Below are 12,572 nucleotides of genomic sequence, written 5' to 3' on the forward strand. Positions count from 1 at the left end.
GAAGTGTTCTTCTATCAGATCGACTGGAGAAGGGATCAGATCGAAGAGCAGTGATCAAATGAGCTTAGTGTCAGATAAGTTCATGGTCAGATCAACCACTGAGATCAGATCGAAGTTGCTGGGTAAATGAGTTATGTTAGCAGATCGATTGTCCGTGGAGTTTGGAGCTTGGTGCGAGGACGCAGATCAAAGCAAATCAAAATGTGAGGGCATATCGAATGCTTCAAGATGTAAAGAACTTATCAGGTTGGGTCATGCTGATTAAAGAATGGGCCAAACAACTTACCAACCTAAAAGCTCAACATGAAAGTCGGTGGTTTTTTTATATAAGAAGATGGAAGCTGCTGTAACAGAATTACGAAACACAACTGATTCTTCAACCTCCATAGTTTGATTTGAGAGAGAGAAAGAAGAAGAGAATTCAAGAGAGAAAACTGAGGCGCCGATTATGACAGGAAAATTCAAGGATTTGAGTTTTAAATTTAGTCTATATTCAGCGTTAGAGTTTTTTCTGGTTGATCTGTAAAAACTATGATTAGAGCTAGATTTCTTCTTGGTTCGTGATTAATAAAGTGATTGTGTTGCTCTTCGTGGATGTAGGCATATTCACTGCGGAACAACGTAAATACATGTGTTGGTTAAATCGCTTTCGCGTGAGTTGGTGATTGATCTGTGTTGGGTTTTTTTTTTTATCGGATTTATGGGATTGTGTTCTTGTTGTTGTGTGTGTTTGTTAGGTGAATTTTTGAAAAATATCAAATTTGTTCTTTGGATCCTAATAGGTTAAAACTATGAAACATATGTGATTAACACTTGAACGTACTGAGCATGTTTAATATACAACGAAGTTGGAGTAGAGCTGTCAAAACGGGCCGACGAGATGAGTCAATCCGCAACCCACCAAAACCCTTCAGTTAGCGGCGCGGGACAGACTGTTTCATCGATTTTTAGTTATATTTGGCGGGTTGAGGCGGGGTTGGCTCGCAACCCACCACAAGCCATCACTTGGTGGGGTGGCTTACCATTTAGGCGAATTGTAAATTTGCCAACCCAACCCGCCTATATAACGGGACGGAAGGTCAATCCAACGGGGCCAACCCACTTTGACAACTCTAACTATGAGAGCCTTTTAGGTTCCGTAATAATACTAGATGAATTTTTTTTCAAAAAAATTTGATATTAAAAATAATTTGATCTTTTCTAAAGATAAATTTGAAATATTTAATCATTCCTTTTTTTTATTTTACCTATTATTTAACTTTGATAATAAAAAAACATATTAAAATTTACACTAGGGAAAAATATATATTTCTCCTCTACATTAAATTTGTGTACACTTCGCAACACGTTTGGACTTTTTTTTTTTTTGGCTCTAATTAATTTGAAATTAACTCACTAAACTAGTCCTGGTCGATGTATTTCAAATTCTATCCTTCGATTCGAACATTAATCCGAGTTAAATATCATAACTTCAAAATACTTTTGCACACATATATACAATACATACATACTTATGTGTACGTATAATGGAGTAAATGGAGGATTTTCAGAAGCAATATCTTGAAGCCAACGATTCATGAATATGACAACCACTTCCCGGAAAGTTCCAACAACTCTATCCATATATATATATTGTATCTATCGAATTAACAATTTAGTTGTTACCACCTAATAAAAGTCGACATTGCCTTAAATAATATACTTCCCATGTCGTCGTTACACCAAAAACTTTTAAAGTACTGTTTTTACTAAACCACCCAATTTTCCACTCCCAATATTGAATCCCAACAGATTCTGAAAGCTTAATCTCACCAAATGCCAGCAACTTAAAGAAAGATCAGCTCTAGACGAGTTAGAGGCACATGCATTCATGTAAGAGCTAGGATGTTTTGAGGTTGAGCATCGATGAATGATCCGAAACTAATGGCGAAAAAGATGGGTTCACTTGCCGGAATATGCGACATAAGGTGCAGCTTCCACTCCCTTATAGGACTTCTTGTGGCGGCCTTGGTGGCTGGAGCCATTTATTTGACGGCAGAGAGTGGCGAATACCTAGTTAAGAAAGGAGATGGAGGTGATCCGAACGTGATAGAAAGGAAAAATGAGTCGTCTTCGGAATGTGATCTGTTTTCTGGAAAATGGGTTTTCGATGATGCTTCGTATCCTTTGTACAAGGAGGAAGAGTGCACGTTCATGTCGGATCAATTGGCTTGCGCGAAATTTGGAAGAAAAGACTTGAGTTACCAAAATTGGAGATGGCAGCCTCACCATTGCAACCTCCCTAGGTACCCTTGCTAAATGTTTCAAAATATAATTTATAAGATAATTAACAATATATATATTTACATTTTGCCTTGTACTTAACATAAATAAAGGTTCAATGCCACAACATTGTTAGAGAGATTGAGGAATAAAAGGCTAGTATTTGTTGGGGATTCTTTGAATAGAGGGCAATGGGTGTCTATGGTATGTCTTCTTGACAAGGCAATCCCAAAAGGCCAAAAATACATGCACAACAATGGCAGCTCTCTCATCACTTTCAAGGCCAAAGTAAGTCTCATTAATTATTATAATTAAATGCATGCAATTTTTTCATCAATGATCATTATATTAATTTTTATAATGCAATAATTAATGAAAGGAGTACAATGCGAAAATTGAGTTCTACTGGGAACCGTTGCTAGTGGAGTCAAATTCGGATGATCCGGTGAACCATCGGTTACCAGATCGGATAGTACGAGCACAGGCTATTGAAAAGCATGCCCGACATTGGACCGATGCCGAAATACTTGTGTTCAACACCTATCTTTGGTGGCGACGCCCTCAAATGAAAGTATTGTAAGTAGCTATATATATATATATATATATCTAACTATTGAGTTTCTTTCAAGTACCCACCTACTATGCCCACCAATGATGTGACACTATTCTATTGGATCACATTTTTATCACATCCAATAGAATAGTGCCACATCATTGGTGGGCATGGTAGGTGGACAGTTGAAAAAAACTCTCTAACTATTATATAGGGGCTTTATTTGTTTGTTTTTTTTATCTCATGTGTTGAACTCAATCGATCATGACATTTAGTTTCCTATAATTAATATATAATTGTACATGATAGATGGGGTTCGTTTGAGAATTCGGATGGAATCTACAAGGATGTAGACATGCTACGTAGCTACGAAATGGCGATGAAAACGTGGTCCGACTGGTTGGAAATCCATGTGAATCGCAGCAAGACTCAATTGTTCTTCATGACCATGTCTCCTACTCATGAAAGGTATCACCATATTAATTATACTACATGTATGCAGAGAGTTTTGTAATTTCAAAGTTAACGTGAAACCGTGTTTATAACTTTCATGGTACATATATATAGCACTTACTATCGCATTGAAGCATGCATTTAGATCAGTGTGTTAAATCATTTCGTATTGATTTCAGGGCGGAAGAATGGGGAAAGTCCGTGGGTGAAAATTGCCTCAACGAAACCGAACTTATCAAGAAACAAGGATATAGGGGAAGAGGATCGGATCCTAAAATGATGGGAATAGTCGAAAAATCGATCGATGAAGTTAGAAAAAGAGGATTAAGCGTAGAAATAATAAATATAACTCAGCTTTCGGAGTATAGAAAAGAAGGGCATCCCTCAATTTACAGGAAACAATGGGAGCCTTTGAGTAAAGACCAGATTTCTAACCCTTTTAGTTACGCTGATTGTATACATTGGTGTCTTCCGGGAGTTCCTGATGTTTGGAACGAGCTCTTGTATGCTTATATTTTCAAACAGATCGAATAATTAAGGTTTTGAAAAGATACTGATTATTTTTTCTGGGAAATTTTCATAATTTACTGATGAATTTGCATGCGACTAGTATATGTAAAATTATCACACGCGATCACTCATATTACATAGCTATGTACATGTCTTACACAAATTGAAAATCAAGACGAAATTTGTTTAATTTGTTTTAGTACTAACACCAAAATTTCACCAATTAGAGGTCCAAAAATCTGAATCTTAACTATCATCACCATTTTGAAATTTTCTTGTGCGATTTCAACTCTATATTAATTAAATATAAGTGTGCTTCTAACTGAATCCTTTCAATCAATATGGAAATTCAACCACAATGAAGACAAATATAATCAGATATGGAAGGGAAGAATTTGGCTAAATGAACTTGGTAAAGATCGGAACATCCGAAATAAGATCGGGGGTTCCGAGATCGGAACCAACGAACCCTGATCGGAAGCAACGGAGACGATTAGAGCTTCCGATTTGTAGCTTCCGTACGTGACATGGAGGCGTGGAAACATAGCTGCATGCGGGAGATCGGAGCTTTCGAAGTGAAGATTGGAGCTTCCGATCACAGCTGTCCAGAACGTGGCATGCATGTGAGGATCGAAGCTTCCGATCAAGCGATCGGAGCTTCTGATCGTTGCCTATAAATAGGCCACCCGAGCTTCACAATTTTCACACCAATTCCCAACTCTTCTCTCGGTTTTAGGGTTTTTAGGTGATTTCTAGCCTTCTTAGGCTTGGTCCAGGAGTTGGCAAGGTGCTCCGGGGTTACGGCGGAGAGGTGCCCAAGTTCTGTAGCAGTCGTCATCAGTGGGCTGACGACAGACGCAGGTATAACTATAGCTCCTTATAGTAAATAGGGAGTATGCTATAGCTTAGTTAAGACTTTTAGAATAAGATTATAATGCATGAGTACTTTGCATTATAGTGCGAACTATATGCTTGGACATAGAGCTGGTTTAGCTTGCCTTATTATATGAGGTACAGAAGTACTATTCGAGATATCCAGATTGATTATGCATGTATTATGTGTTTGCATGTATTATGTGATTGCATGATTTATATGATACAACATGTCATGACTGTATCTTGCATACATGAGCATATTGATCCCATATCTTTGAGATATCCTGTAGTAGGGCGCTCATACTACGAGTTTGTGAATGTTTGGATACGTAAGTCTTGTGTCAATTTACCGTTATGGGTGGACACTTGTACTAGTCTCAGGTCACCATTATCCACTGGGTATAAGAGTCACCTCCTAAGGCGACGGTGCAAAGTGCTATATACCATGGGCCTGGTATATGAGCTTGTTTCTTGACCTGATTGTCTTGGTACCCAGTTCACTTGCATACATGCATGTATAATACCGTATACTCATACTCTCGTACTGAGCGTTTTATGCTCACGCCCCTATTTTGTTTCTGGACACCTTAGTTTTTATGTTTTTATTTGTGTTGTGTTTGTGTTGCATCTGTCATGTTTTAGTTTGTTTGCATATAGTTTGTTTCGTGTTTGTTTGCATCTCATTCGTTTTCGTAAATTGTTTTCATGTGTGTTGAGTAGGATGATAATTGAGAGTCAATGATGATATGACGTTAGAAAAATGAAATGTTTTGTGAAAATGTTGCTCTTGACTTGACATGAGAGACCGTATGTTGAACCGTGAATAATTTTATGCACTTATGTTAGACCAGTGAAGTGTAGCGATACCATTGATGATGTTTGTGTCTATTTGACCATTGCACGACACTAGGTGCTAAGTGATATTAATTGTATTTTTTGATTTTTGATGATCCTCTGAAAATTTCACTTATGATCTTGGGCGCACCAAGTAATTTTTAAGAATGAAATTGATACAAATTTTTGAAAAATTCAAATCCATCCGGGTCATGGACGAGGAATTGAAATCCTAATTACCACGTTCAAGGCTAAATCTGCGGATGAAATGGGGCTGATGCTTCATCCGGGCTATAAACGAGGGGATTAAAATTCGAATCTTAACACAGTTATAGCTAAGTTTGCGAATAATTATTGGAGCTAAAGCAAAACCGGGTGTAAAATCCGGAGGTGTGCAATTAATTATCTCAAATGAGGTGTGTTTTGTTAAGAGATCGTTGGAAGAAATGGATACTTGAGACTGAAACTTGCACTGATTTGTCATAGGTCGCTTAGAAGTCTTGAAATTGATTCTGTCTAAGTTTCATGTAATTGGAATGATATCGCACACACACATGTTCACGTTAAACCGAAGGTGTATCATGAAGAGTTGAGGGTGTTTGTGATTTTAGTTTGTGTTGAACTTCATTGAGGCTAATACTTTCCCATATAATCATCCTACCTTCGTTTTGTGTTTTGTGTTTGTTTTCATATGTTTTGCTCGAGGGCGAGCAAGATTTAAGTATAGGGGAGTTGATAAGTATGTTTTTGTACATTATTTTGTGTCATTTTCATGTTTAGTTTGCATGATTTTGTTGTGTCTCATGAGTGTTTTTCGTTTTTTTATTTATTATTTCATGCATGTGGTCTACATTTCATTTTTTTCGGTTTGAATGAAGGAACACTGAATAAATTAAGAATTTGGAGCAAGAGAAGAGCCGCAAGAATGAATTACAAAGCAGCAATGGTCAAAAATTTATTTTTGATGCTAGATTTATACAAGTCCGATCGTCACCGTTTAAATTGAATTTCAAGATGTTTTGAAGCAGTCCAAATTTCGGCTCGATCCGATGAGTAGAACTTTAGATATGAATTTTTTAAAATCGCTGCGCGCTGGAAAAAAAGTGAGCTCGCCCGAGCCGCAACTTTTTGCGGCTCGGGAGAGATCTGTGCTGTAGTGACCCGTATCCAGAACTGATGATTAATGAGTAATTAACCATGAGATCATGTTATATTAAGCAAAACATGATTAAAGAAATTCCAAATGGATTAATGGAGTCCAGAAATGGATCTAGGACATTCAAAATGGCCGGGAAGGTTCGAAGGGTTCGGAGGATCCGAACATGAGATCGAAGGATTCGAACTTGCATGGCCAGCTGTCCGAGAAAAATACGTCATTAGTGACGTCACTGATGGGACTTCGGAGGATCTGAAGTCAGGATCGGAGGCACCGAATTCAGGAACGGAGGATCCGAACCAGATCGAAGGCTTCGAAGTCGAGTTCGGAGGCTCCGAACTTCGCCTATAAATAGGTGTAGTGACCCGCGCCATGATCACCTACTAATCAAAACTTAAGCATGAAATTAATCAATAAAATAATCTTAATCAGAGAAACTGCGGAATTAAAGTAAGTCAAAAACCAGGTAAGCAAAACTAGTGGTCAACCCTGCTATCTAGCCTTGGTCACCACCTAACCTCCCTATCTTCGGAAGAACTACCTGCAATTGCCCCATGGAATAGGGCATCCAGCCAACAAAAAATAACCGGAAGTGAGCCTAACATGCTCAGTACGAGAGTATGCGTATACACTATTATATGCGCATGAATGCAAATGAACTGGGTACCAAGACACTCAGGTCAAGAAACTAGCTCATATACCGGGCCCAGGGTATATAGCACACTGCGCCATCGCCTCAGGAGGTGGCTCATATACCCAGTGGATAATGGTGACCTGATACTAGTACATGTGTCCAACCATAAAGGTGACCTGACACAAGAATTATGTATCCAACCATCCACAAACTCGTATGGTGAGCACCCCTACTACAGGATACCGCTAAGGTAAAGGCTCAATATGCTCATGTATGCAACATACATTCTTGACATGCTGTATATAAAGGCATATAAAACATGCAATCACATAATCCATGCAAACACATAATACATGCATACTCAATCTGGATATCTCGAATAATACTTCCGTACCTTACTAAGGCAGATCCTAGAAGCTCTCATCTAGGTCCAAGCCTACCATGCAACACTACAACATAAATAACCATGCATTACCTAGCATGCCAAACATCAACTACTAGGCTCTAAAAGTCTTAATTAAACTATAGCCTACTCCCTATTTACTAGAGGGAACCAAAGCCATACCTTCGTCCGTCGTCAGCCCGCTGATGTCGCATGCCCCAGAGCTTGGGCATAGCCTAGATACGACCCATGGACGCCTCGCCAGAGCTCCGCCGTCTGGCTGCTACTGCAGACACTGTCCGCTAAATAAAAACTACTACCTACTCCAACTCTTAAAATAAGAGTACCCAAAAGCTCATAAAAATTGAGCTAACCTGGGCCAAGGAGAGGTGTGATTTGCATTCAAAATGAGACCCCCTCATCCCTTATTTATAGGCCATGATCGGAAGCTCCGATCGTAGAATCGGAAGCTCCGATCTCCACCTGCAGCTACGTGTTCAATCCTCGAAGACACTTGGCACTGGACAGGGATCGAAAGCTCCGAACTGGTTCGGAAGCTCCGATCGCACCGCTTCTTCCGAACTATTTTTGGGTGCTTCCGAGCTGGTTTTGGACCCCCAGGACCTACCCCACCTTTTTCGAACGTTTCGAATCTCATTTTCCACTTATTTTAACCAAATAATGACTCCTTAAACATGTTTTGACACATTTAAAATCATATTTAATTTTTTAGGGCTAATTGTATCCACATCCCCTGTGAAAAGTCTAAAAGGCATAAAACACCTTGTGTAAAATTAATAGCATGTTAGACCCTATGTTTTAAAAAAATTAGCATAAAAACCCCTATGAGAGGGTATAAATGTGCCCGAGTTTGTATAACATAGGGGTGAAATGTGCTACATTTTAAAAAACTGAGGGATGCATTAGCCTATTAATATTTCTTAGGTGGTTTTATGATATTTAGACTTTTCACAGGGGAGATTAATGCAATTATCCCCATTTTCTAACATGTTTAAAATCACTTAATCTTGTAAAATAAAACCGGGCTACTACATTCTCTCCCTACTTAAGATATTTCGTCCTCGAACAATCTTAAGTACTGAATGTAGTAAAAATACTGAATAAACATCTTTTATTCAAACTGATTCATTTACAAGTTACAATCTGAAAATACAACAATTCAAAATAACTCTGGATAATCTATACGCATATGACTTTCAAGTTCCCAAGTGGCCTCCTCAGTGCCTCGGCGTTGCCACTGAACTAGAACAAGAGGAATTGTCTTGTTGCGTAACACTTTATCCTTATGACCTATGATATGAAAAGGTCTCTCCACGTATGTCAAATCTGAGTCCAACGGTACCTCAGACGTCTGTAAGATATGAGACTCATCTGCCACATACCGTTGTAATAGTGAAACATGGAACACGTCATGGATACTAGACAAATACGGCGGTAAAGCCAACCTGTAAGCCAAATCTCCAACACTTTCCAGAACCTCAAATGGACCAATGTACCTAGGAGATAGCTTACCCTTGAGACCAAATCTCAAAATTCTGCAAAATGGGGAGACTTTCAGGAACACTTGCTCTCCCACTTCGAACTGCAAAGGTTTGCTCTTGACATTCGCATAGCTAGCCTGTCGATCTTGCGCAATTTTAATTCTTTTCTTGATCTGTCCAACAATATCAACAGCCTGCTAGACCAAAATCCATAGAACATGCTCGCAACATGTCTTCAAGAGTACAGATCGTGCGCTTTGACTGTCCGTCAGTCTCTGGGTGATATGCTGTACTCAAACTGCGAGTAGTTCCCATAGCGCACTGAAGACTCCCCCAAAACCTGTAAGTAAACCTGGGATCTTGATCGCTGACTATGCACACAGGAACTCCGTGAAATCGAACAACATCCTAGATGTACAATCGTGCCATCCTGTCAAAACTGAAGTCTTGGTTTTAAGGAATGAAATGTGCTGACTTGGTGAGTCGGTCCACCACAACCCAGATAACATCACAATTCCTCGAGCTCATCGGTAAATGAGTCACGAAGTCTATCGTGATCAACTTCCATTTCTACTCAGGAATGGATAAACTATGAAGCAATACTCCAGGTCGTCGGTGCACTGCCTTGACCTACTGATACATCAATCATCTAGAAACACACTGATACACATTTTTCTTTATTCCTTTCGACCAGAAAGAACCTCATACGCAAATCTTTGTACACCAAAGGATTCTTATACTTTATGACTAACACTTGTCATAACACCAGTAACAATATCGTTGTCCACAATTCTTGATTTCCTGAACCCTTTAGGTTCTCTTCTTGGAAATATCAATACAATTATTCTGTTGATTCAAAAATTGATTAGTACAATCTCTAGTGCCAATATATATTGACATCTATCTCATAACTTGAGATAACACCTGAAAATGAGAATACTGATTATCCTGTCACGAATAATAATTTATTGTTGAATTCTGACTTACGCTACTAGATGAACAAAATTGTTTCATCCCTCTTAGGCAAGGTCCTAAAACCAATACAACCTAGCAAAACCCCTGAATCGATCTCATCAATTCTAACATATCAATGACCTAACGTATCCAATAGAAATCCCAAAAAATTGGTGACAACAATCCCGCTGGATCTGATAACCTTAGATCTCAGCTGCGATCCTTTTTCCATATCTAAACACTTGATGCTATCCTGTTAGTATCCATTAAAATTCAAACGCTTTCTAGATCAATTTCTGACACTGAAGTCCCAGAATTGCTGCAAATCATTCCTGAGAACTGAATATCTGAATACTATACTCATCTTATTAGTCTACCAAAAAGTGAACAATTCCAATCGTTATTTATGCAAAAGAATATTTATCTCCCCCATCACGGGGTTATAACATCTGTATCTACCTCAGATAAATAGTTGCAAATAGTCACTAGGCACCAAACTTGCACCAGTTTAACTGGCCATTTCAAAACACACACATGAATACTTAAGTGCTCATCTTTCCACCATCCAAGTGAATTCTTATATTGTCGTATCCATGCTATAACTTAGCAGATTCATGACATATGTCAATTACTAACTAGATCAATCATCTTTCAATTCTTACATGGAAAATTACCTAAGTAAACTCATCACTTAGAATTTTCTGTTCATCCCAAAATCAAGATCCTAATCACTAATTATACATCTTGATAGAATCAGACAATACTGGTAAAACCTCCTGGTTCTCCCCCAGTATCACGTGCGAGAACTACCCGTCAAGAATATTTACTTGTCAAGAAATCCTTTCCAAGACTATTCTGTCCACGGAAACCAAAGCCTGTATCTATAATGAAGTCAGACAATAACTCACCACATTCCCTTGGCACTAATCCAGCATCAAGTATAATTCTAGAAGACTCAAATAAATCATGAATACTCTCCTGATAGTTATGCCCATTGCAATGACTGTACATACAACGAGACTGAGGTAAGTCTTCCTATAATGCCAAACTGGAACAAAATAATCCTACCAGAGTACACCGGCATAAAGTCGTACTTACTATACCATCTCTAAACCCGACAGTCAAGAGCATCCTGGCATAACTCATCCCCGAGTCTCTGATAATATGCAACATCCCTATCTGGACCAAAATCACTGGTCAAGGAAAATTATCTACAGAAGCACAACTCAAATCCTGAGTCTGCAAACATATGAAAGTTAAATCCTGTTGAATATCAATTCAACTAAACTCTCAAATTAAATCCTCGAAATCATAAATCAAGATAAAAAATTATCTACTCAGAACAATTACTTGTCAAGGAAAATCTATTCACTGTTCTGACAACGGGACATCTGTATCCTTAACAGACGATAACTAAATCCTGATACCACATATGGTATCTATCCAAATTTTAAAGCTATACCTTTTTGTGACTATTGTCAAAATCCCCAGACTAATTAGCCTCCCCTAAATAGTCTCTGGAGAACAAAGGCTTTCAAAACAACCTCTAAAGTATGAAAACTTCCAGAGTAATACCGACTAAGGGTCGCGCTTCCTCACGTCTAGTCCTGGTTACAGTCCACAACTCCTAGTATTTCTTAGCCTGTTATCCTGATGAAAATCCATCACCACTAGGTAAAAAACTAAAAAGGTCAAAAAAACCAATTGTTCTAAGGAAATCCGTCTAGAACAAACATCCATGCCCCCTGATGAATCACATCATCCCTGAAAAACATTTGGCTTACTAGAATATTCTAGTTAAAACATCTAGAACTATTCAAATGAAAACATGCAAAATCCCAAGTACACATGATTAGACAATTAACTGATCCTTTATAAAAACCAAAATAATCTCAAAATATTACAACACTTGAACCACTAATCCATGTTCTAGTACAATCTTTATTAAAATCACATGTAATACATAACTTAATCAAAAGATACACTGAAAGATGTACAATACAACAATAATAGAGTACATCAAATACTGAAATATTTAATACATCTGGTTCATTTGATTACAACTGAAATATTGTTTACAACAAAATACAGTATTTAAACTCCTGCGCAAGTCTTTCATTCCGTCTACTGATCTTGAACATGAAGTTTCCTCTCTGCCACTCATGTCAGTAGAACTTCTACCTTGCAAGATCTAAAAGAATAAAATCTTGCTAATCTACCGGATCCTTCCAATATTGTTGGGTTCCTTATCTGGTAGATGAGACATTCCCGTCAATCTCTCCAACTACTAGTGGAGAGTATTCCGGGGTGGCTTCCTTGGTCGACTCAGAATGGATGACTACATGTCACACATTCCTTTCAACCCGAAGAAGTGCCTGGCGTTGAAAATTGGATCTTCTCTTCCAGCTCCATCCTGCTGGGATCCACATAATACAAAACTTTGATGTTGACCTTGG

The 12,572-nt window shown here is 38.3% G+C and overlaps 1 protein-coding gene across 1 annotated transcript; it reads left to right on the plus strand.

The window, feature by feature from the left end:
* The first annotated feature begins 1,892 nt into the window (after positions 1–1,892).
* Positions 1,893–3,802, plus strand: LOC140889618 (protein trichome birefringence-like 34). The gene is made up of 5 exons (XM_073297336.1): positions 1,893–2,285; positions 2,376–2,550; positions 2,642–2,838; positions 3,125–3,283; positions 3,448–3,802. The coding sequence occupies exons 1-5, from the start codon at positions 1,906–1,908 to the stop codon at positions 3,800–3,802; spliced, it is 1,266 nt and encodes a 421-aa protein (XP_073153437.1). The 5' UTR covers positions 1,893–1,905.
* The last annotated feature ends 8,770 nt before the right edge of the window (positions 3,803–12,572 follow it).

This window comes from Henckelia pumila, chromosome 3 (genome assembly GCF_033568475.1).
Source record: "Henckelia pumila isolate YLH828 chromosome 3, ASM3356847v2, whole genome shotgun sequence".
NCBI lineage: Eukaryota > Viridiplantae > Streptophyta > Magnoliopsida > Lamiales > Gesneriaceae > Henckelia > Henckelia pumila.

Coding starts and splice junctions, on each gene's coding strand:
- LOC140889618 (XM_073297336.1), top strand. CDS start 1,906: ATGAATGATCCGAAACTAATGGCGAAAAAGATGGGTTCACTTGCCGGA. Junction 2,286..2,375: donor CACCATTGCAACCTCCCTAG/GTACCCTTGCTA, acceptor ACATAAATAAAG/GTTCAATGCCACAACATTGT. Junction 2,839..3,124: donor CGCCCTCAAATGAAAGTATT/GTAAGTAGCTAT, acceptor TGTACATGATAG/ATGGGGTTCGTTTGAGAATT.